This window comes from Dendrobates tinctorius, unplaced genomic scaffold, assembly GCF_039654945.1.
Source record: "Dendrobates tinctorius isolate UK_male_01 unplaced genomic scaffold, ASM3965494v1 ptg000045l, whole genome shotgun sequence".
Taxonomy (NCBI): domain Eukaryota; kingdom Metazoa; phylum Chordata; class Amphibia; order Anura; family Dendrobatidae; genus Dendrobates; species Dendrobates tinctorius.
The window spans coordinates 1,717,864-1,744,504 of NW_027361713.1; the positions used below are offsets into that span (position 1 = coordinate 1,717,864).

The 26,641-nt window shown below is 43.3% G+C and overlaps 1 protein-coding gene across 3 annotated transcripts in view; it reads left to right on the plus strand.

The window, feature by feature from the left end:
* Positions 1-26,641, plus strand: part of SMIM29 (small integral membrane protein 29) — a 69,554-nt gene that overhangs the window by 32,351 nt on the left and 10,562 nt on the right. For all 3 annotated transcript variants that reach the window (XM_073575586.1, XM_073575587.1, XM_073575588.1), the window contains exons 3-4: positions 3,852-3,877; positions 12,003-12,102. In XM_073575586.1, coding sequence (XP_073431687.1) covers positions 3,852-3,877; positions 12,003-12,102 — 126 coding nt within the window. The remainder of the gene's footprint in view (positions 1-3,851; positions 3,878-12,002; positions 12,103-26,641) is intronic.

Consider the following 26,641-nt stretch of genomic DNA (forward strand, 5'->3'; position numbering starts at 1 on the left):
CTTCTGCTTCCTGCTTGTTGCACCCTTGCCAAAGGATTAACTTGTTTCAGATGAAACTTGTCCGACTAGGGCAAAAAAAAGTCGGAGTTTCGTCCGAAACCCGACCCCAATGCAAGTCAATGGGGAATTAAAGTCGGCATTGAGTGGATGAATGTCTATTATTCTAGGGGACCTTGGCCCTGGTTGGAAGAATACAGATCTGCTCCATTGCCGATCGCTAAACCATGGATATATTCGGAGAAGCCAGGTTGTGACCCTCTGGTCAACTGGTCTTATAACTCAGTGGATTGTAATCTTCCTATGCTTGTCGTTACCTCTTCTCTGTGTGTGTGCCACAGGTGGGATAGTCAACCCTGGAAGCTCTGAAGTAACAGCTGCCATTATCCTGGCAAGTCAGCCGAAGGTTGAGACTCTGTAATGGACAACATCTTGGTATAATGCTGGGACTGTTCTACGTGCTATTTGCCTGTTTTGTGGTTCAATAAAGCATTGCCACACTGTTTTGCCCTCACCTTGTGTTGTCTGAGCAGCGTTTTTCCCATGTGAAAGGGAAAGTGGGTGAACAGTGGGACGATCACCGGTCCATGCTGTTTCGGCTATCGGTCCTGGGCTCCTGACGACCCACCCTCCCCGTTTCTCCACACAAGTCATAAGGGGTTGAAAGGTTGTTGGTATCTTCTGTCTTCAGTGAACTAACCAGCTACAGGACAATGCTTTGTGGTAAAAGTTTTCAAGCACTCTGCACCTTGTCTAGGCGACTGCAGACTATCATTGGTGGCTAGTCAAAGGTAGCTGGTAGCCTTGCAAATAAAGTATACTTGCATGTTGGAAGAGAAAAATGACTGTTTGAGGGAGCAGTGGCCGATATATAATTGCTGCAATCTGTGTAGCCACACGGGCCCAAGTGATAAGGGGACCCCATTTCCAACTCCAAAACGTGGAATTGTTCCTGCACAAGGACCCTCGTGTGTGTGTGTGTGTGTGTGTACCAGTGGCCTGAGGATACTGTCTGACATATGGTAGCTTTGCTTTCCTAATGCGTATGACAAATATACGCTACTCTCCCTTCTCCCCAAATGCCAGAAGCCACAGCAGACTTCAAATTTTACACACTAGGCACATCTCCACCTCTCTCTCCGTTCTGCTGATGACCTGAGGTTAGCATCCTCAATAATCAGAACCTCCCACTCCCGTCTCCAAGACTTTACACGTGCTGCGCCTTCTTTGGAATGCACTTCCCAGGTAAATATGATTAGTCCCCAATCCCCACAGTTGTAAGCGTGCCCTGAAAACGCATTTATTCAGACTGGCCTACCGCCTCAACACATTAACCTAACTATCCCTGTGTGGCACAGCCAAAAGTTTTACCATAACCAGGTTCCCCGTATCATGTTCCCACATGCTTTATGCATCCATTAGCTCTGTGTCTACTGTTACACACTTAACATTATGGCTGGTCCATACAATCAGGGCAATTGTTACCACCCACCTTTCGTGTCTACCTCTTTCCTCATAGATTGTAAGCTTGTGAGCAGGGCCCTCATTCCTCTTGGTGTCTGTTATGAATAATCTATGTGATTATTGTTATGCTGTAATGTCTATTGTCTGAACAAGTCCCCTCTGAAAAGTAAAGTGCTGCGGAATATGTTGGCGCTATAGAAATAAAATGATTATATTATTAACATTAATGATTCACTGGTGACCATTCGCCCTGCAAAAGGGCAGAGTGGAAACTAAAATCCTATATGGGTATGGCTTTCAGCGATTGGTTGAGTGTGTTCCAAGACAATAGTTCAGTAGCAGTAGGAGCATTGGAACAAGTACAAAATCATGTCCTTTTGTTCAGCATAAATTAAAATGCTAATGTTCATTTAAAAAGGTGAAGTTAAATTAGAGAACATCTTATCAGCAGTTCAATTTAAATATTTCTGTTGATTTTGAACGAGGAGAATTTAAACGATTAATGATGCATTTGTAACTTAATGACAACAGTATTTTCTTGTATAAACAAACCCCTAGGCAGGAGGCAACCTTGCATGTGCAATGTGAGAAACTCTCACATCAATACCCAGCACTGCCGCCTACACTAGCGACTGGAGTGTGCGACTGCATAGAAATAAATGTAGCCACACACTCCAGTCCGGGTGCCGGCAGCAGTGCAGGGTATTGATGCGAGAGACCCGCGCTGCACACGCAAGTGTGACCCCAGCCTTAGAGTCCCGTTTCACTTAGCGACGCACCAGCGATCCCGACAACAATACGACCTGGTAAGGATAGCTGGTGCGTTTCTAATCACTAGTAAGGGTATGTGCACACATAGTTTTTTGTCTCTGCGGATTTTGTAGAGAAAACCGCAGGAAATCCGCAGGACAAAGTGCTGCGGTTTTTCTGCGGTTTTGCCCTGCGGTTTTACACCTCATAATGGATGAGGTGTAAAACCGCAGCGTTTCTGCACCAAACAATTGACATGCTGCGGATTGTAAACCGCGGAAAAATCCACAGCATGTGCACTGCTTTTTTTGATTTCCATAGGAAATAAAGGTACTGTACAAAGCAGCAAAATCTGCTGCGTTTCTGCAGAGCCAAAAACGCTGCGGAAACGCAGCAGAAACAGCAAAGTGTGCACATACCCTAAGCTGCCAAACAGGCAGATCTCTTCAGCGACGCAGCAACGATCCAGCGATCAAACACCGTAATGCATGCTGGCCAGCGGGACGCCGATGACGAAAAAATGGCCCAGTACATTCCTGCACGATCAGCGATATCAAGCAGGGGGGGCGGTCGCTGCTGCGTGTCACATGTAGTGAGATCGCTATGTGAGACGGGGCCTTTAGTCTACTCCACATAAAACCTCATCAACCTGTTGTCCATAACGTGTATTCTTGCTGTTGTCTATTGTATGTAGCCTGGTGTATCTACCTGTTAGGCCTGTTTCACACTTCAGTTTTTCCTGTCAGTCTGAATCCGCCAAAATAGCGGAAAACGGATCCGCAGGCGGACTGACAGGAACGGGTGGCATCGGATCGGCTGATGTACGGATCCGCCGAAGTTGAAAAATTAAAGGAACCGCGCCTGTGGAAAAAAAAGTAAAAATACCGGCGATGTAGCGCTGTCCGTGAGCGGGCATGGTGACGCGGGAGCTGTTTTCGCGGCATCAGTAGGTGCGCTGTCGTGGAGAAGTTGCTGTAAAGGAGCGGCGATGTGGAGGAGAGATCTCTCGGGACAGCAGCGGCAATGTGGGGGAGAGAGAGAGAATTTTATCCAGCAGACAGACAGAAATACGGGTTAATTTAGTAATTACGGATCCGGAGAACAAAATAATGTTACATGCTCCGTCCGGGCTGCTGAGCGGACGCCAAAATCTTGGCGGATCCGTACAAAAGCGGATCGAACGGACGACCATCCGTCAAGATCCGCCGATAATGCAAGTCTATGAGGAAAAAAACTGATCCGCCAAGAAAAATGGCAGATCCTCTTTTTTTTTTTTTTTTTTTTTTTTTCAAAACGGTGGATCTTGACTGATGGTCACAAACAGAAGTGTGAAACAGGCCTTAGGGGCAAATTTTGCCATTAGACAAATACTAAATGCTGTCAGTTTCAGGTCTTGTACAGAATTATAGAGCTGCTGAATGAATAAATGGCAGGAAGCAAAAACCTGGTTTCACCGCTGCTTTATTATTTTTTTTTTTATTTTTATTTTTTTATTTTATTTTTTTTTAATGCCATGGGCGGTCGAGCTTTTACCTAGCCTTGTTATATTGTTTGTAATAATTCTGTATGTATATGTTGTCTTAGAATATGAATCCTATTTTAATGTTGATAAGCTTGAACTATTTCTTCTTTCTCAATAGATCATGTATGTAAAGAAGAGAAAAAGGTAAACACCCAAGGTTATAGTATTGTTTTCTTGTGAGCCACAATCTGCTTTTAAAAGATGGTTGGCCACTAAGATACTCAAATTGTAGGAATGGCATATTAAATGTTAAGGGGGGAAAATTAGATCTTTAGAAGAGGGACAAATAAAAAATATTTAGATCTGCCATATTTGAATGTTTTATTAATCACAAATACTTAATTGTGAGATATGGTTGTATGCACAATGTCTTTCAGGCAGAATCAGCTTTAAAAAGCACAGCAAAAAAAGTTATGCACATCAATGTGAAAATGATATTGCTGTGTACCAATTTTTGATTTTCCTAAAGGGGTTTACTTTTACTCGGAGAGGGGAGAGTGTTTGTCTTGGTTTTTTGAGCCCACGCCCCCCCGAAAAATGGGGGGGGGGGGGGGACCCTTTTTATGCGCTGCTAAGTAATTTTAAGGTCTTATCTTCCCTCTTAAATAGTGTACAGAGTTAGCTACAGTATATCTTTATTTCATAGACATGATCTGTTGCTTCCATAATACCGAGAGTTTCCTCTAAATTTTATTTTTTAATTGTGCACATTCAATATTTTTAACTTTATCTTATTTTTATTTCCCCCTCCCCCATGACAGCACCAGAGTGAGAGCGAGGAATCTGCCCTGTTGCTGGGCAGGAAGACAACAGCAAAAAATAAAAAGGCCACTTCCTCCTTCAGTGGTTTACTGTCCTGTGGACAGACTCCTTGAGCACACTGCTGTAGCAGCCATGGATCATGGAGCATCATTAGGGTTCTCTATAGCAATCTTTAGCAAGAATCGCAGTGAGTACATTGGCCTAGTTGGGGACTGAAAGGTTATTGGCTTTAAGAAAGCTAGATTTCAGGTCTACAGTACCGAGAGCCCAAATTTGATGTTAGGCCTACAGCTACATAGTTAGTGGAGCCCACGGCCTCGTCGTTAATGGTGTTCTTTTGTTCCGTGTGTTTATCTTTAGCCTTGTTAGCCGTACGGCCTGCAGCCTTGTGTTTTTAGCCTGCTATCCTCTGCCTCATAGCTAGGCTTGATGTGGCTTTTGGCCTGGTATGACCTTCAGTGATATGGATTAACTTTGGGCTATGTGATTTCTCCCCCCCCCAGTTATCCAGCTGACTCATAACCAGTTAGGTTGTGTGTTTTTTCCACTACTGCCCCACAATGTGTTTGGCTTCTACCTTTTTATTGGATGAGTTACAGATGATATTGGCAATCTGCTTAATTGAGGAGGCCAAAGAGCAGTCCTGCAGGAGGCTTCTAATTCCAACGGATTGCCACACTATCCATCCTGCTTGGGATGTTCAAATCACACTAATCAAATGTAACTGTCAGCCCAGTCACTTCTCTTATGTCTGGAGGCATGAAAGAAACCAGTCTGCATTTAGTCTGTTAAATCATTTTATGCCCTTTAATTTGTCCTTCCTGATGTAGTAGTTTTGTAAGGACATGGCTATGCTGAACTGTGTGAAACCATTATTGCACGACCAGATAATCCTCCTAGTTTAAAGCCAGAAGATTGACTTGTCTCCATTTAAATTGCTAAACCTCTATGTCCCATCCAAGTTTATCCTCCTGGTTGGACAAAGTTACACTAAACCAAATAAAACTATAGTAGACACAATCCTCCAAAGTCTCGAGTCAGAAATGGATAAGTCACCATTTAGGTTGATTAACATCGATGTCCCAGTTGGAGTTGAAAGATGGATATGGTTGCACTAACTGAATAAAAACCATACTAAGTCAAGTATAATTTTCTAGTTGGAGTCATAAAATGAGCTGGTCAGCAGTTAGATTGGTAAACGTCTGTTTCAGTTTATCCTCCTAGTTGGAGTTATAAGGTGGACATGGTGGCGGAAGGCCAAATAAACTTAAGTCCAGTTAATCATAGTAGGCTGTATTCATTAAGATGGGTTTGTCAACATTTAAGTAGCTAAACCTGAATGCCCCAGTTTATCCACCTACTTGAAGTTGTAAGATCGTGGGTGCACTAAGCAGAATGAAACCAGCATAGTCAGTTGATCCGCCTAATTTGAGTTATAAAATGGGCAAGTCGGCATTTAGATAAGTAAAGCTGTGTGCACACAGCGTTTTTTTAGCGGAATTTTTAGCGGTTTTACCAATAAAACCGCTAAAAATAAGCTTCCCATTCATTTCTATGCATTTTGCACTTTTTGTGCATACTGATGCGTTTTTTTACCATGAAAAAACCGCTTTGTGGTAAAAAACGCAGCATGCTCATTAATTTCGCAGATTTTTCCGCGTTTCTGGCTATTTCTATGCTTCTTGAAAACGCTCGAAAAAAACGCATAAAAACCGCGCAGAAAAAAACGCGTGGTTTCTGGGAAGGGAGTCAGGTTTTTCAGCAGAAAATTTCTGCTACGTGTGCACATAGCCTAAACCTCTACAGCCATGGCCAAAAGTGTTGGCACCCTGGAAATTGTCCCAGAAAATTAAGTATTTCTCCTAGCAATTTTAAGATCGCTACATAGGTGTTCAATTGGATTTAAATTTGGACTCGGTGCTGGCCACTTTAGAACTCTCCAGCGCCTTGTTTCTATTAATTTCTGGGTGCTTCTTGAGGTATGTTTGGAGTCGCTGTCCTGCTGCAAGACTTATAACCTAGAGCAGTGTTCCCCAACTCCAGTCCTCAAGGCCCACCAACAGGTCATGTTTTCAGGATTTCCTTAGTATTGCCCAGGTGATGATTGCCTCACCTATGCAATACAAAGGAAATCCTGAAAACATGATCTATTGGTGGACCTTGAGGACTGGAGCTGAGGAACACTGACCTAGAGCACAAACTCGGTTTTCTTTCTGACACTGGGCACTACATTGCAACCCAAAATCTTCTTGATAATCCTCAGATTTCATGGTGTCAAAACAACCCCAAAACATGTTTGAACCTCCATCATATTTGACTGTAGGCCTCATTCCATTTTCGGTAAACGGTAGAATGATGTTCTTTACCAAAAAGCTCTATCTTATTCTCATCTGTCCACAAGACTCTTTCCCAGAAGGTTTTTGGCTTGCTCGTTTACATTTTGGCAAACTGCAGTCTATCTTTTTGTCAGCAGTGGGCTTCATTTAAATTTTGATGGATAGTTGCGCTGACACTGATGCACCCTGAGCTGACAGGACAACTTGAATTTCTTTGGAGCTTGATTGGGGCTGCTTGTCCATCATCCGGACTATACTGCGTTGCAACCTTTCATCCATTTTTCTCTGCCATCCACATCCAGGGATATTTAGATAGTGCCATAGCTTATAAACTTAATAATGTTGCACACCATGGACAAAACAACATCATGATCTGGGGAGTTGGACTTGTAACCTCAAACCTTGAGATTGTGTCACGTTACCCTGGAAGACCTGGAGTTATGTTACATCTGGTAATGACTTGCAGTCCTCTTTAGAGATGGTGTTTCATGTCCTTATTTAAATGATTTCCTTTCCTTCAGTTCTGAGGATTAAGGACTCTTTCCAAGCAGGCGGAGACCATACAGCTTGGTTGTTCTCAGCTGCAACTCTTTATCACTTATTCCCTCTATATACTGGCTCTGAGCATTTAGTCTTTGCCAGTGAAAGATTCATCTTCCTGTGCTAAAGCTGAGTAGTTGGAGTGGAGTTGTAATATTGGTGATCTGTTTGATGTTTTACGTAAGGGTTTACAACCTGGTCCCTATTACTATTTTATTCCTTACTGTCCCTACCCTCCTCCCTATTGTTGGTGAGTGCTTTTATATGATACTGGTTTTCTGTTATCCCTGTTTTGTTTTTGTCTTGTTTACCTTACACTTCTGTCCCATGCCTTTTAAATGTTAATCAGGTGCAACTCTACTCTGGTCTGTTAGACTAGCCATGTTCCTTGGGTCACTTCACTCTTGTCTCCATTAATAAGCTAAGTTTTGATGCCAGTTCCTAAATACTTCAGTTGTTAAACCACTTGACAAGTACAGAATATCTTAGTAATCCCGAAAGTTAACCAAGAATACATATAGTGGTGTAAAAGTGTTTGCTCCCTTCCTAATTTCCTATTTTTCATGTTTGCCACACTTATGTTTCAGATCACTAAACAAATTTTAAATATTAGACAAAGCACAAAATGCAGTTTATAAATTAAGGTCTTTATTAAGGGGAAAAAGAAATCCAAACCTACATGGCACTGTATGAAAAAGTGATTGCTCACGAAACCTAATAACTGGTTGGGCCACAGTTAGCAGCAGCAGCAACTGCAATCGGGCGTTTGCGATAACTGACAATGAGTGTTTTGCAACGCTCTGGAGGAATTTTGACCCACTCATCTTTGCAGAATTGTTGTAATTCAGCCACATTGGAGGGTTTCCGAGGATTAAACTCAGGACTTTGACTAGGCCACTCTAAAGTCTTAATTTTGTTTTCCTTAAGCCATTCAGCAGTGGACTTTCTGGTGTGTTTAGATCATTGTCCTGCTACATAACCCAAATGAGCTTCAGCTTGAGGTCACAAACAGATGGCCCAACATTCTCCTTCAGGATTTTTTTGGTAGCAGAATTCATGGTTTCATTTCCCACAGCCTCTTCCAGGTCCTGAAGCAAAAAAACTGCCCCTGACCATCACACTACCACCACCATATTTTACTGTTGGTATGGGCTCCTTCTCTGAAATGCTGTTACTTCCACTCCAGATGTAATGGGACATACACCTTCCAAAAAGTTCAACTTTTGTCTCACCAGTCCAGAGTATTCTCCCAAAAGTCTTGGGGATCATCAAGATGTTTTCTGGCAAAACGGAGACAAACCTTGTTTTTATTGCTCAGTAGTGGTTTTCGTCTTGGGACTCTGCCATCCAGGTCATTTTTTGCCCAGGGTTTCTTATGGTGGCGTCATGAACACTGACCTTAACTGAGGCAAGTGGGGCCTGTAGTTCTTTGGATGTTGTTGTGGGGTCTTCTGTGACTTCTTGGGTGATTCGATGCTGTGCTTTTGTGGGAATATGGTCCAAGGAATGTTCCATGTTTTCGCCATTTGTGGATAATGGCTCACACTGGTTTGCTGGAGTCTGAAAGCTTTATAAATTACTTTTAGAACCTTTTCCAGATTGATAGATCTCAGTTACTTTGTTTCTCATTTGTTCCAGAATTTCTTTGGGTTGCAGCATGAGGTCTATCTTTTGAGGTCCTCTTGTCTATTTTACTTTGTCAAGCAGGTCCTATTTAAGTGATTTTTTAATTGAGAACAGGTGTGGCAGTGTTCAGGCCTGCATGAGGGAATTTGATCTCTACTTCCCATAGATGTGATAAACCATAGTAAATTTTCTGTTTTAATGAGAGGGGGGGGGGGGGGGAATTACTTTTTCACACAGGACCCTGTAGGTTTGGATTTCTTTTTCCATTAATCCTAAAGACCTCCTCCATGTCAAATCTGCATTTTGTGTTTACTCGTTATCTTTGTCTAATATTTAAAATTAGTTTGGTCTCAAACATTTTTAGTGAGACAAACATGCAGAAGAATAGGAAATTTAGGAAGGGGGCAAACACGTTTTCACACAACTATTTAAAGTCTATAACTGTAGATCCCCCTCCCTTTTTAGGAAAAAAAAAAGTCGATAATGGTAACCTATTCAAATTCTACCTTATTGGGTTAGGTGTCTCCAGTGACTTTTTGGACACTTTATCAGAGGGTCAAGATCAAAAAAATTAGTCTAAGGCTGAGTTCACACGTGGCGTTTTTTTTTTTCGCGTTTCCGCGGCGGTTTTAACCGCGCGATTTTGCCGCGAAAACACGAAAAATAAGCATCCCATGCATTCCTATGGGATACCGCAATGCTGTGCTAATGCTGCGGTTTTTACCACGGCGGAATCGCTTCGCGGTAAAAACCGCAGCATGCTCATTAATTTTGCGGAATCGCGGCGATCCCGCACCCATAGGAATGCATTGTTCCGCTTACTTCCCGCATGTGGCTGTGCACACCATGCGGAAAGTAAGCAGAACATTTGCGGATGGTACCCACGGTCCGGAGGAGAGGAGACTGTCCTCCGGGCTTTGGGTACCATATCCCTGTAAAAAATAGAATTTAAAATAAAAAATATTGTTATTCTTACCTTCCGGCGTCCCGCGCAGCCTTCCCGCCTCTCTCCACGCTCTCGTTCCCAGGAATCCTTTGCGAAAATGCCCGCGATGGCGTCCGTTCTCGCGGGATCGTGAAGTCTCGCGGTCATTCGCGCGACGTCATCGCGAATTACCGCGAGACATCGCATCCCGCGAGAACGGACGTCATCGCGGGCATTTTCGCAAAGGATTACTGGGAACGGCTGCGCGGGACGTCGGAAGGTAAGAATAACACTTTTTTTTTTTTTGCATTTTATCTTTCACTACTGATGCTGCATAGGCGGCCTCAGTGGTAAAAAGTTGGTCACACTTGTCAAACACTGTGTTTGACGAGTGTGACCAACCTGTCAATCAGTTCTCCAAGCGATGCTACAGATCGCTTGGAAAACGCTAGCATTTTGCAAGCTAATTACGCTTGCATAATGCTAGTTTTTCCGCGGGAAAATCGCGGGAATTTAAAATGCGATTTTCCCGCGGAATGGCATTATGGAATTCTTGCGGTAATTTCCGCGAGAGTTCCGGTACGTGCGAACTTAGCCTTACTGGAATCTAGATCTTTTATGTTTTCTTTAAATCGGGATATTCTAGAGATCTTTATTCAAGTGTAAGATCTTACAAGGGGTGTTACTTTCTTTCAAAGGCATTTTTTTGTCATCCTCTTTCAGGTGCTGTCATTGGCGAGGGGGAGGGAAATGTTAATTACTTAACGGTAATTTGATTTTCCCACAACGCAGGACAGCACACAGATTTATTCCCTCCCACTGCTTGTAGTGGTTGAGATTTCTCTTATTACAGTGAATAATAAGATCGAGTGACTGTATAAATCATGACAAGAATAAGGATGATTAATTGTGGCCATTCCTTCTAAACTTCTTAGAATCCACTGAAGGAGGTGGGATGTGTCCCTTCACCCCCCCCCCCCCTTGGCTTTCTGTGCAGTGATAGGATGGATGTCTCTTGTGGTGTTATGGATTTCAGGAAAATCTAGTAGTTAACAATTTTTCTATTCTGGAATTGTTGATTCATGTGCAAACCATTTACTGCCTAATTGTAGACAGGCATAAAAAATTGTGCCATCAACATTTTCTGTCCTAAAAATAACTTCAAAATGTACACCATGAAACAAATGCCTTGTGAGATTTAGAACTTGTTGCACCTTTTGGTGTGTTGTGATATTTGTTGTAGTATTATATCCATAGTACAGCATCTTCTGGGAGTTAGATTGTATCTGATACAAGACTTGGTAGCAGGGGTTATATATAAGCACTCACCTGTACACTATGATTGGTAATGAGATTAGACACCAAATTTAAAATGATCCGCTACCCAAAACATAAATGTTACTATACATTTCACATGTATAGTCACCAAACTGAGTAATCTCCATCATTCAATTGAGGAGTCTATCTTGTTTTCCAAAATAACCACTAAAGAAGGATGTGGAACCTTCCTTGAAAGTCTGAAGCACTTCTTTCCAGCCTTTCTATTGGTATGAGTAGACCTAAAAGATAGTGCTGTGTCCATCCAACAGCAGAAAAAAAGGCAATGGAGGCATGGTTCAGCCTTTCCAGTGATCCTCATGTCTCTGCAGAAGAACTAAGGGCACCGGGTATAGCAACTGCACATGGGGAAATGCATAGTTACACTTCTTGGTGGAGGGTTATTTTAAGCATACTAAATACATAATAAAACATTGAGTGGTGGTGGCCTGTTAACTGTACAAATAGTAATTCTTGCAAAAACTGTAAAGTGATGCGGAATATGTTAGCACTACATAAAATTAAAGATTACCGTATTATAATGCTTCAAGAGCAGATCAACAAGGTCATGACCTGATCAAAACCTACCAGTACTTCTATTTGAATTCTGTAACTACATCATGTAAAATAAGATGTCTTTTTACTACAGCTCTCTTCTTATTCTCCTTTCAACTGTCGCAGATGAAAGATTCTAAAAAGCCACTTATTTTTCTAAGTGCTAGTCGTTTGAACTCCTTTTATTAATACAATTCTGTATGTTTAGAGTTGACAGGCTGAGACATCATCTACTGCCCCTGTACAGCTATGATCCTGCTGAAGAGATACATGAAGCGGAGCAGGAACTACTGGGACAAGAGACCAAGGTATATTAAATAACTAGTGTATCAGTTAATTTACATTGTTTTCCATTGTTTTTGACCGCACCTTGAAAAAGAGCAGCGAAATGCCCGTCGGTGGTGGGGGGGCTTTAGTCCAGCTAATACTTTTCATGGGTAAGCACTTAGCGCATATTTGGTGTATTACTTGATTTATGCCAGTCCCAATTTGGATGCACGTGCATATATTTATACTGGCATGATATTTATCATTGTATCCCCATGATTGTATACATACTTTTGGCACCCTAGCACTTTATATGTATTTATTATAAGTGACCTTAGCCATCACTATCTGATCCTTTGTTCATCTATTCGTGTATTGTTATCTATTTTGGTATATATGTTTAATAAATTTATCATTTTTATACATTATGGACTATATACTCCTTTGTGACTTCATTGGTTTTCAGGCTCTAGTGTGGAGTGTCTTATAGGGAACCTATATATGACTTTATGGCTGCTGGTCGAATTGGTATCTCTTATACTGTTTTTCCTTGGTTGGTCTGCTTTTATTTTTGCAAGTAAAAATATGCCATTTATCTGCATTTCTAGTTTGCTGCATTATAGACAATACTTTGTTTAGCAAAGACAGTAGCACCACTCACGTTCTTTCCATTTTTCTTGCCTAGTTTTACCTGGAGACACTTTTTTTTATGCATAGTAGTGCATACAGGCAATGATATCCAACAAATACCTTGAATTTAGTACTTAACCAAAAAAAAACCCTCCCTCCCAACCCCACTGTGTGAACTGAATTCTCTCATAACCTCAATGACTATGGTATTGGAATCGATTATGAAGTGTCTCAAGTAAGTGCCATGAGGTGTGTTTGAATTGTTTCCTAAATCTATCTTTAGTGTTGTCTGATAATGTGGGAATGAACCGACGTCCATCTTTCAAAGAATTTCCTGGTTATTTTTTCTTTGTCAGTGTGTCTAGCCAATCCATTTTAAACAAAAAGATAATTTTGGATTTAATATGTGTTAGTGGCACTGGGTTTAACCAATGATGGAGGATACTCCTCCTCGTAGCTGAGGCCCAAATAATTAGTAGTGATCTAATCTGTCTCGATATGTTTTGATGACTATCTGCCAGGATGTTGAAAAACGCCGACTGTGGTGTTAATGGAAAAGTAATGCAATACGTATTTTGGATATATAAATGAGTTCTTTTCCATAATTTCTGGATAAGCATGCACCCCCACAAGTGACAAAGTATATCTGTATTAGCTGAACCACATTTGGAGCATGAATAGGTAGTCCCAGAAGACCTCTTTGATTGTATATAAGGGTTTATATATGTCCTGTAGAATATCGGCAAAGCCATGTCAGTGTAGCTATTATAAGGGATCGTTTTCTTTTGGGTCAGTGTGGTTTTTAGAAAGTCTCTTCCGTTTCAAACCCTGGTATATCCTCTCTCCACTTGCCTAGACGCTTCAATTTCCCTTCAAGACTCTTGCATCCTTAGGACCCCGTCACACATAGCGACTCACCAGCGATCCCGACAACGATATCAACGTGTCAGGATCGCTGGTGAGTTGTCAAACAGACAGCTTCACCAGCGATCAGCACAGCAACGCCGAGCGCGCGGCGTCGCTGTGTACTTTAGTTACCAGCGCGCTGATGCAGAGGGAGCTGGTAACTAAGGTACACATCGGGTTTCTAAGGGGCGTGCGTCACTTAGAAACCCGATGTGTACCTTAGTTACCAGCTCCTGGTCGCTGGTCTCCCGCCTGTCACACGCAGCGATGCGTGCTGACCAGCGGGAGACCAGCGACCCCAAAAATGTCCAGGGCTTTCCATCAGCGATACCGGTAGGGGGGGCCGGTCGCTGATCGCTGTCACACACAGCGATCTCGCTGGTGAGATCGCTGTTGCGTCACAAAACTAGTGACTCGGCAGCGCTCTCGCTAGCGAGATCGCTATGTTTGACAGGGCCCTTATTATTGAGTAGATTTTGCTTGTGGATTAAATTTGGGATAAAGTTCCTTTTAATAAGGTGTCTAGATGCCTACCTAATTTGGATTCTTTACTTTTCTTGCTATCCAAGCCGTGCCAGGCTACGCACCTGTAGAAAGATAAAGGGTTTACCTACGAACGCTGGAAACCTTTGTGACACCTTGTCGAAAGTGAGCAGCGAAAAGTCCTCCATTAAATTGCCGCCTTAGTACAACCCTGTGTCTCTAGTACTTTGTATATCAAAGAAGGTTTCCCTCCCAGAAATCAGCGATAAAAAGGATGTCATCTGCAAATGCTAAAATTTTAACCATTGCTGGTCCTAACCCTATTCCCTGATATATTGTCAGGCTTTGCAGCATTCTCAGTAAGGGATCCAATGCCATGTTGAAAAGGAGAGGTGACAAGGGGCATTCTTGTCTTGTGCCTCTCTGAATATTGAAAGGCCGAGAGTGTTATTGATCAACATTCTAGAATTGGGATCCTTTTATATCATTCTGACAGCATCCCGCAACCAAGGACCGAATTGTCTAGTCTCTAGTATACCATGCAGGTATTCTCATGATAGCCGATCAAATGCTTTATCAGTATCTAAACGTACTATTATGTGTTTTGTACACTTGTGTAGTTTGCTGTGATATTGCCTCAATAGCCCATCTTATATTGTATGTAATGGACTTCCTGTGTATGAAACCAGTTTGCTGTGGCAAAATCAGACTTGGTATGATTTGTTTTAGTCTATTTGCAAGGATTTTTGTGAGAATCTTAAAATCTGAGCTTAGCAGGGATATTGGCCTATATCCCTCTACCTGCAAAGGATCCTTACCCGGTTTAGGGAGCACTATATTTGCCTCATTAAACCCCTCGGATACATTATTTTTTTTTTTTTCCCTCTCTGATGGTGTCATTAAACATTGTGCAAAGGTGAGTTCCTATTGACTGCACCAATATCGTATAATACTCATTGCTAAACCCGTCTGGTCCCCGTGCCTGTTATTTTTAATGAATTGATGGTCTGGATCACCTCCTTAGGAGTAATGGGGTTGTTAAGTGTGTTTCTTTGCCCCAATCCTCACTGAGTAACCATCTCCTGTTTGAGAAATTCAGAATTCCTCAGGTCCCCATTTGATTCTGCTATGTAGGGAGAACCAAAAAGAGCCAATTTCCTCTTATTTCCTCATTTATTTATATTTTTTATTGTGATCCTGACATCTTTTTTTTGTTTGAGGATTTTGGTAGCTGTTCTAAATGGTTTTGTTAGGGAAGCAAGCAGCCTACCTGGTCTATTACCCCACTTAAAATATTTGTTTCTGATACTCGAAGTTGCTTAAGGCTGCTTCATGGGCTAACATGTCAGCTATCTCTTTTGGCATCTAAAAATTTTTGTTTCAAGTTTTCAGAGTTGTTCAATTTTTGAAATTTTATACATAGTAACATAGTTATTAAGGTTGAAGGGAGACTTTAAGTCCATCTAGTTCAACCCATATCCTATCCTAACTTGCCCTAACATGTTGATCCAGAGGAAGGCAAAAAACATGTGGCAAACAGTAAGCTTCACATTGGGGAAAAAATTCCTTCCCGACTCCACATACAACAATCAGACTAGCTCCCTGGATCAACGCAATATTAAGGAAACTAGTGTATATACCCTGTAATATTATACTTTCCAAGAAAGGCATCCAGTCCCTTCTTAAATTTTAGTAGGGAATCACTCATTACAACATCATATGGCAGAGAGTTCCATAGTCTCACTGCTCTTAAAGTAAAGAATCCGTGTCTGTGAGTATGCTTAAACCTTCTTTCCTCCAGACGTAGAGGATGCCCCCTTGTCCCCGTCACAGGTCTAAGAGTAAAAAGATCATTAGAAAGGTCTTGGTATTGTCCCCACATATATTTATACATTGTAATAAGATCACCCCTAAGCCTTCGATTCTCCAAACTAAATAACCCCAAGTGTAATAACCTGTCTTGGTATTGCAGACCCCCCAGTTAATAACGTTGGTTGCTCTTCTCTGCACCCGATCCAGTTCAGCTATGTCTTTCTTATACACCGGAGACCAGAACTGTACACAGTATTCTAAGTGTGGTCGCACTAGTGACTTATATAGAGGTAAAATTATGTTCTCCTCATGAGCATCTATGCCTCTTTTAATGCATCCCATTATTTTATTTGCCTTTGCAGCAGCTGCCTGACACTGGCCGCTAAATGTGAGTTTGTCGTCCACCCATACACCCAGGTCTTTTTCAGTGACTATTTTGCCCAGTGTTTTACAATTAAGCACATAATTATACATCTTGTTTGTTCTACCCAAGTGCATGACCTTACATTTATCCCCATTAAAGCTCATTTGCCATTTATCAGCCCAAGCTTCTAGTTTACATAAATCCTCCTGTAGTATAAAATTGGCCTCCTCTGTATTGATTACCCTGCAGAGTTTAGTGTCATCTGCAAATATTGAAATTCTACTCTCTATGCCCCCTACAAGGTCATTAATAAATGTTAATAAATTTTTATAGGCCTGTGTAAGTTCTTTTTGTGCTTTTGTGGGTGCTTTCTATAAGGTGTTTTTTTTTTTTTTTTTAATTTATTTTTTTTTAACATTTGTGACTTATGTAGGAAATTAACTAACCCCTCATGACTGCCTTAGAAGCATCCCAAAATAGGAGTGCATCCCCCACATGGTCTATATTGTCACTTTTATAGATGTCCCAGAACGTTCGTACTGTGTTTTTAAAATCTTCCAATTTATAGATCTAGGAGGGGACTTTCCATAGTCTTTCAGCCAGACTGGAGTTTGGAAAAGGAAGGCTACAAATAGTAACTCTTTGCTACAGTCATCTGGTGCTGTATAGTTTTCACCATGTTACCATGAAAGGGTACAGTACCCACATTTTACCCCTTTCTAACAGCTGACATACTATCCCGTCCATGTGCCCTGGGACTTGCTGCCCATGGAGGGGATAGTATGTCATGGGGGGAGTGCGGCCGGGTGTCTGCTGATTCTCACAGCTGACACCCGGCACTAAGTGCCAGGAGCGGTCACAGACCGCTCCCGGCGCTTTAACCCCTGAAACACTGTGATCAAACAAGATCACAGCATTCCGGAGCCGGCACAGGGGCTGACAGCCCCTCTGCTTTTGCATCGGAGACCCCGCGGCATGACGCGGGGTCCCAATCACTGCCATGGAGACCTGATGTCGTCATGACGACATCTGGGTCTCCAGAGCTGAGAGACTTCCTGTCATGCGCAGTGATGATCAGGAAGTCAGTGTAAAATGCAAGCAGCGCTGACCGCTTCTATTGCATGCAGATCTACATGCTATAGAGGCGATCAGCCTGCACAAAATGATTGTCCCAAAGTGGGAAAAATTGTAAAACAATAAAAAAAATGTAAAAATTTTAAAAAAAATCAATATTTGAAAAAAAAACCTAAACAAGAAAAGTACACACTTGTTATCCCCGCGTCCATAACGACCCGACCTATAAAACTGTCCCGCTAGTTAACCCCTTTAGTGAACACCATAAAAAAAGGCAAAAAACAATGCTTTATCTTACCGCCAAACAAAAAGTGGAATAATACACGATCAAAAAGACTGATATAAATAAACATGGTACCGCTGGAAACGTCATCTTGTCCCGCAAAAAATGAGCTGCCATACAGCATTGTCGGCGAAAAAATTAGTTACAGCTCTCAGAATAAAGCGATGCAAAAACAATTTTTCTGTAAAATAGTTATTATATAAAAGTGCCAAAACACACAAAATATATAAAATGGTGTAACCCCCCCCCCCCCCAAAAAAAAAAGGAAATTCATGAATTGCTAGTTTTTTTTCTCATTATGTCTCCCAAAAATCCTAATAGAAAGCAATCAAAAAATGTCATGTACCCGAAAATTATACCAATAAAAACAGCTCGTCCCGCAAAAAAACAAGACCTCACATGACTCTGTGGGCCAAAATATGGAAAAATTATAGTTCTCAAAATGTGGTAATGCAAAAACTATTTTTTGCAATAAAAAGCGTCTTTTAGCGTGTGACAGCTGCCAAACCTAAAAACCCGCTATAAGGCCTCTTTCACACCTCCTGATATTTCTGGTAACTGAGATGTCAGTGTCCATGTGTGTAATACTTGGGGCACACGTGTGGCATGTGTGTGCCGCATCAGTACCACACAGATGGGTGCCAGGGAAGAAGCGTTGCAGTAAGGCCTCTTTCACACATCAGGTTTTCGCCGTCAGGCGCGATCCTGCGCTTTTGACAAAAACCGGATCCGGCGAAATGCAATGCCGGATCCGGTTTCCCCCCCATTGACTTGCATTAGAGCCGGATCGAGCCGGATGGCCATGCGTTTCATCCGGTTTTCGCCGGATCCGGCAATGTGTCGCGATCCGGTGTCTGGAAAAAACGGCTACTGTAACGTTTTTTGTCTCCGGCGAAAAAGCCGGACACGCCGGATCCGGCGTGTCCGGCTTTTTCACACAATGAAAGCCTATGAGCGCCACAATGCGCCGGATCCGTTTTTTTTGGTCTGAGCATGCTCAGTAGCTCTGCCCACAAGACATATATAAAAGCAAGACAGTGGGACCCTCAGCCACACCCAACATGACACCCAAGCCAAGAACCAGGAGCAGGAGAAGGCAGGAGACATCTGCAGCAGCACCATCAGCACCACCCCAAATGGAGCAGCATGCTGAACAACGGGAGGGGAGTCCAGCAGCAGATGAGAGACGGTAATTATCAAATCCCCCATTCCTCCAAACTAGGGCCATGGAATATCAAGATATTCATTGCCCCTTTGTTTCTCTTTATTCAACAGCCGCCCAAGAGATGCAGCAGCAGCAGCAATGGCGGCAGCAGCAGGAACACCACCCACAGCCATGGAGTCTGGCCAGCAGGAAGACAGCACATCTTCTGGGAGCCCTCCCTCGCATCGTCAGCGTTTGACGGTAAGTTTTTATTTCCAAAATCCATCATCTCTGTAATATATGTGTATTCATTGCCTTTTATTTCAAAACAGGAATCACAAGATGAAGAGGAGCTCCCAGAAGAAGGAGGAAGGGGTGGACAGACACCTGGAGTGGGCTCACAATTGGTAAGATTTTGGCATCAAACGCAGAAACACAACATCACACTACACACAACACATAGAAAACAATGTTCTGCAGACCACACACAGCAAACAAATGCCTACATCCAAAGACATAACATTTTTTGTTTTCTTCTCTAGTCTTCCCAATCTGGTGCTCGGCCAAGAGGTCCTCGCAGTGCCTCCCAGGGTCGTCGGCGACAGCAACGCGGCAGTCACCAGCGTGTAAGTATAAATATTTTTGCTTTTTTTTTTTTTTTTTTGCACTTTTTATTTCATTTCTTTTGTGGAGGCTGATTATGTTATTTTTGTCTTTTTCTTTAACAGCCTTCACAGCGTGCTCCCGACTCTGACGGTGAGGATGGAGGGATTGATGTGGACCACCTCATCGATCTCGTCAGAGAAAGGGAGCCGCTCTGGAATATGGCTGACCGCCGCCACGCTGACCTTATCGTTACCCGACGACTCTGGGAGGAAATCTGTTCGCTCCTTGTGGACCGCTGGGAGGACCTCGATGCTCGGGCCCAGATTAAAGAGCGGTTGCTTGATTTAAACCAGTGTTTCCCGAACTCCAGTCCTCGTGGTCCCCACGGATCATGTGTTCAGGATTTCTATTTACTTTGGAAATCCTGAAAACATGACCCCTGGGGACCATGAGGACTGGAGTTTGGGAAACACTGATGTTGTATACTAACCACTTTGTCCTTTCTCGTTTCAGGGGAGAGAATTGTGAAGCGGTGGCGGTCTGTGAGGGATCGTTTCAAGGAGTTCAATAAAGAGATGCGGGCCCCGAGTGGATCTAGAGGACGCAGGAGCAAGTACAAGTATGCACGAGCCCTGTCGTTCCTCCGGGATACAATGGTCACCAGAAGGTAAATATTACACACCACATGTGACAAAAAAATGTTTAGATGTAACTTTTTTTTTTTTCAGCCAGGGCCATACCATATCACTATTTTAATTGTTTTTTTTTCTCTTTATTCCACAGAACGGTGAGCAGCACTCGGGAGCCTGCACGATTGGACCCTTCTGAGGCGATCCCTGAGGAGACCGGCACCGAGGGACACTTCGACCGCCCCGGTACATCTGCACCTTCCCAGCCTTCCCACACATTCGACCCATCTGTCCCATCCACCAGCACAGGAGCATCGTGGCTGCCTACATTACATGAAGCTGCTGGTGAGGAGATCGCTTTCCCTTTACCCCACCCTTCTGCCCCTGCCACCTCTAGTACACCTGCGGGTACTGGGCGGCAGCGGCAGAGGGGTCAGGAAAAGACTTATGCGCCAGAGTTCTTGCATCTGAATGCATCTTTCCAGAACTGTCTAAAAGTCTTGTCCGAGCAAATCTCCGCAGGCTTTCAGCAGATCAACTCCAGCATTCTGGAGGTGAAGACACTTCTGCAAACCATGCATTCAGAAGCAAGATCTTCGCCAAACCACACCTTTTTCAGGTCTGTTGTGGAGCGCGTGGAAACGCTCTCTCCTACCCAGCAGATGCATGTAATGCATTCATGCCACGGTGCTCTCCAGCACGTTACCTCCCAACCTCCTCCTCCCACCACAGTAGTTCCTCCACCTGCACCCCCCTCCAGCCACTTTCCATCCTCCCCCTCCTATTACATCTGCACCCCCTCCAGCCACTTTCCATCCTCCCCCTCCTATTACATACCAGCAACCTCCCCACTTCCAGCATCCTGCCCCGTACCAAACTCCTGCCCCGTACCAAACTCCTGCCCCGTACCACTTGCCATCAACATCATCTGCTCCTACAGTCCCTGCCCAACCCTCCACTCCACCACCCACCACCTCTTCTGCCTCCCACATGTCCACCCATTCTGTAGCTTTTTCCACACCATCACCTCTAACTGTTCCTTCCCCACCACGATCCCAATCCTCTCTCCACACTCCCAGTGTCGAAGTGTCCCGCAGCCCCTCCAGCAGTATTTCCACCCCACACTACACAGATTTATGATGTGTTTTGTAATAAAAATGCCCAGTTGGTTTCAAACCTTTATTAAAAAAGTTTTTTTAACTTTAAAAACAGTTTACAAAAAAAAAAATTTTTAAATAAAAGTTAAATTATAGTTTACACTGGTTGTCTGTCATTTCTTTCTGCGGCGAAATATGTTTAAAAAAAAAGGTTAAATACAGGGTATTTAAAAGGTAAAAAGGTATTCAAAACCAGGTATATAACTGTGGGTAAATTTTAGCTTTTTGCCACAGTTGTGTTCCTGGTTGTGTTTGAAGCAAAGTATTTCACCTAAAAAGTTGTGTTTATTGTTGGTGATTTCCTAACAATGTACACAACTTTTGTTAAAAGGTGAAATACTTTGCATAAAACACAACCAAGTACACACCTGTGGCCTAAAGCTAAAAATAGAGACCATGACAAGATAGCCAACTTTGGTTGGCAAAGGTATATACTGTTGGTACAGAAGGTACACAAGTTTGGTTAGGGCACAAATCTTTCACACTCTGTCATCCTGCCAGTGTACTCTGCCTTGAGGTGACATAAAGTATAGTGCAAAATTGTCCCTCATTACTGAAACCGTCACAGAACTTCTAGTGGTAATGTCATGGTAATCTTGCAAGGTGGTTTCTTCAGAGGTGTCCTCAATGGAAATGGGTTCCTTGCAGATAACAAAATTGTGGAGTACCACGCAAGCTTTGATCACCTCGTCCACAGTTTGTCTTGAGGTTGATCGCAGTCAATAGGACCCGCCATTTGGCTGTCAGAATACCAAAGGTACATTCAACCATTCTTCTTGCTCTTGTGAGGCGGTAATTAAAAATGCGTTTTGTTCTTGTCAATCCTCTGCTAGAGTACGGTTTCAAAAGGTGTTCTGACAGCTGGAAGGCTTCATCCCCTACACAGAAAAAATGGCATAGGTGGACCAGATGTTTGCGGCAGCGGTCTGGGTGGTGGGAACTGGAAGGTGTTTCCATACAGTTTACGCCCCATGGCAGACAGTTTGAAAACTTGAGAGTCATTGGAGCGGCCATAGGCCCCAATATCAACAGCAATACATTTGTATTCCGCGTCAGCGATGGCCATGAGGACAATTGAAAAATATTTCTTGTAATTTAAATATTCCGATCCGGCTGGCTTTACAATGCGGTTATGTTTCCCGTCCACAGCGCCCAAGCAGTTGGGAAACTGACATATCTGTTGAAACTTTTCTGAAATTTCAATCCATCTCTCTGTTGTGGGCTCTGGTAAAAACTCTTCAGCTAAGGAGTCCCACAGTGCACGGCATGTGTACTTCACTATTCCAGATATGGTGGAAATCCCGAGTCTGTACTGGAAATGCAGTGACGAAAGGGATTCTCCAGTTGCAAGAAATCTGTGGGGAATTAAAAAAACAATCAGTTTTAAATCACAGCATTACATACCAAAACTCAGCTATAACACTTGGAGATACAAACTACCACCAACAAGATTGCAGTGAAAGTGTGCTCTGATGCGAGCATATCCAATAAATGTGGCTTACCTTAAAGTCACCATCAGACGCTCTGCGGGTGAAACAGAGAAGCGGCAATAGGTGTCCGCTTTTCTTATGAGGTGTGCAATGCGCTCCACCAAGTAATCAAAATTCTCTATTTTCATCCGAACATATTCAAAAAATGTATCCGGGTTTCGTCGAAGGTCCATGCAGAGTGTAGAATAGACCCCACGCGTCATTCTCTTGGCTGTGATGGGGTGGATCCACAAACGTCTTCTACGATGCCTGATGCGCTGCTGTCTCGCTCTCTCCTCCAGAACAATCACCCTCAAACGATTTGCCTCCGCTATAAAATCCGCCAAATTCTTCAAAATATTTCCAATCACAACATCCATCTTCGCCAGTAACTTGCTCTTCTCTCCAACCTGCACTTTCTCCTCTACAACCTGTCAAAGAAGGGCTGTAGGAACACGCTATATATAGTTTTCCAGTAGCCAATCCCGTTCGGAAGGCCACAAGGGGTGTTTTTAAAAACCGGATCCGGCGTAATCCGGCGAAAAACGGATGAGCCGGATGAGACGGATCCGGTTTTGTCTGTCAAGAACAAGACTGATCCGGCAGAAAACCGGATCCGTCACATCCGGTTTTACAAAACATTTGCCAGATCCGGCATTCCGGCACGACGCCGGATCGCGCCTGACGCCGAAAACCTGATGTGTGAAAGTAGCCTAAGTGATGTTCCCCGGCACCGGGTGCTGAACATGGCTCTCATCATTCTCCCCTGCTCTGTAGGCGATCGTCGTGAGCAGGAGAGAATGAGTTGCATTTAACCCCTTAACTGCCGCCGTTAAAAGGCATATCAGTTGTTAATAAGGGTACTTAAACCACTGCGCCGCTTTTTTTTTTTACTTCAATAAATTTTTATTGCATATTTTCGAAAAAGAAAACTTAGCGCTGAGGTTTAAGGTTATAGCGTCCCTCCAGCGTCAGAATTTCTCTGGGGTCTCGGTTGCCGGGGGTAGTCGAAAGACCCCAGAGAACATGATTTTGGTCGTTTTTTACCGACCCCCGATGTTGCGGTTCCTGTTAAAGGGAATATGTCACCTCATTTTTGCCCTATAAGCTGCGACCACCGCCATCAGGGGCTTATCTACAGCATTCTGTAATGCTGTAGATAAGCCCCTGATGTAACCTGAAAAATAAGAAAAACTAGTTAAATTATACTCATCTGGGGGTCCGGTCTGATGGGTGTCGCAGTCCGGTCTGGCACTTCCCATCTTCTAGCGATGACGTCCTTCTGCTGCGGCTCCTGCGCAGGCGTACTTTCTCTGCCCTGTTGAGGGCAGAGCAGAGTACTGCAGTGCGCAGGAGTCGGGAGAGGTCAGCGAGGTCCGGCGCCTGCGCACTGCAGTGCTCTGCCCTGCCCTCAATAGGTCAGATATAGTATGCGCAGGAGCCGCAGCAGAAGAAGGAGGACGTCATCGCTAGAAGATGGGAGGCACCGGACCGCGACACCCATTGGACCGGACTGAACGCCGGGGTGAGTATAATCTAACTCGTTTTTCTTATCTTTCAGGTTACATCGGGGGCTTATCTACAGCATTACAGAATGCTGTAGATAAGCCCCTGATGGCGGTGGCCGCAGCTTATAGGGCTAAAATGGGGTGACAGATTCCTTTTAACGGTATAACGGCGGCTGCAAAAAAGTCCAATTTTCTAATTAATTTCTCTCTGATGTGATTGCACATCAGAGGAGAGTGAAAAGGGGTCCCCAAATCACACCCCTAAGGCTGCCTGCGTTGTCCCTGCAGGATCCCTGAAGTCCCCAGAGATCTGCTGACTGGCACCCAGCAACAATAGATTTTTTCCTATTGGTTCTTTTTAATCACTGTGATAGGAGGAGGCCATGCGATTGGAAGGTTGTTTTTAGAAAAATAATTTTTATTAGAATGGAGAAATAAGTCTTTTTTTTTCCCCTATTGAGATATTATTTTGCTAGTCTAACAAGTCAAACACTTTGTTAAAGCATCACCCCAGGGCTTTTTTCTTTTATTGCAGTTGTGCTAGGAACGTAAAATACTTGGCACCTAATAAACTCGCCACCAGCTGTTTTCAGCTGCAACTCCCCTGCTGCGCTGCCAGACCTTGACCTCAACTTCTTACTGACTAGAAGTCAGAGGTGTAATGGTCATAAGTAGAGTTGAGCGACTTTGGTCGGATCGGGTTTCGTGAAACCCGAATGAAACAAAATAAGTTTCAGATGAAACTCGTCCGACTAGAGCAAAAAAAGTCGGAGTTTCGTCCGACTTTTATTTCCCATTGACTTGCATTGGGGTCGGGTTTCGGACGAAACTCCGACTTTGTTTTGCTCTAGTCGGACGAGTTTCATCTGAAACTTATTTTGTTTCATTCGGGTTTCACGAAACCCGATCCGACCAAAGTCGCTCAACTCTAGTCATAAGCTCTCAGTGCAAGTCTTGAGAGCTAGAACAATGCTTTGACTTGCATTGATCTTGTGACTTGTGGATCGCACTAACAAACGCCTGTGATCCAGCAGGTCACAAGTTGCTGAAGACCGACTGTAGAGGCGTGGACATGAAGGAAACACTTAATTGCCCTAATAGAGCTACAGTCCCCTAAGGTAATCATTTAAACCAACATGTAGGATAGACACTGTTATCAAAACCAACGTGCAATACAGGATGGATATGGTTTGCACATAAACCAATAACAGCCCATAAGAGTTTTAGAAGATGAGTGCCCTTTAAGAATAGTATCCAGACACAATATATAATGAAGTGATAGCAATTGAATAGCAAAAACAATGTGTGAATATAAGAACGTATAAAAAGTAGCATTCAAGGGTGGGGACTGGAGTGAAACCACCCAAGGATCAGGTTAAATATCCACAAGGTACTGGCAAAACTGATACAGCTATCACTAACGTGGGTCAAACAAGAATATGATAACCGAAAAAAAACCTCGTACAGTGTCAAAATAGATGTTAAATGAGCATGAAGGTATAAAAAAGGCAAGAAACGTCCAGAACCAAGGTTCAAGGACAGAAATTGTCACCCAGTTACACTGCATAAGCCTGGGTTCCATAATGTAAACCCAAATACCGTAACCAATATATAGAATGTTCTTGCCTACAAAATCACCCCAAGGGGAGCTGAAAAAGATGCCCGACGTGTGTCGCCACCCTGTGTGGCTTCGTCAGGGGCTGAAGAGACTGTCCTTAAGCATCCTTTAAATACTCAGATGAATACATAATGTGCAGCAACTGCGGCACTTACTGGATGGAAGGCGGCAGAGACACAGCAGAAGTGCGTCACGAAACCATAGTAACGACGTAACAAGTTGATGAATGTGTGGATGTGCAGTCACAGTTAGACCACAAATAACCTCTGCGCGTGCGCAAGGAGTGACGTAACATGCCGTAAAGCAAAAATCATACGGCGCTTGCGCAGTCAAAGGAATGACAGACTGAATTCTTACAACAGCCAACACATGCGCAAAACGTATACAATGCGCCGACACGGTTAAGATACAACTTGCAAGTTATCAAACACAAGTGTGAAAATATAGAAAGATTGATGCATGTGTAGATATGAGATTCACCTTTGGCTATAAATAACCAAAGAGGAAGTGCGTCACAAAACCATAGTAACGTCATAACAAAGTTGGTGTGTGCGTGGAACTAGAGACCCTATTTGACCATACATGACCATTGCGCACATGCATGAGATGAAATAGTTTGCCAAAGGACACAGGCAATCATACGGCGCTGGCGCGATCAAAACAAGTGACAGGCTGAATTCTTAAGAAACCAGCGCGTATGCTGATCACATATGCAATGCGCAGGTGCAGTTGAAACAGATCTCATAGATTATCAGACACAAAAAAGGCAATATGGAGAAGAAAACGCATGCCTAAATGTGAGATCCTCATTTGGCCACTGGTAGCCCATACGTAAGCGTAATGGATAAACCTGAAATGACTTACAAAACTCATACAGCTCCTGTTTCAAACTAGAAA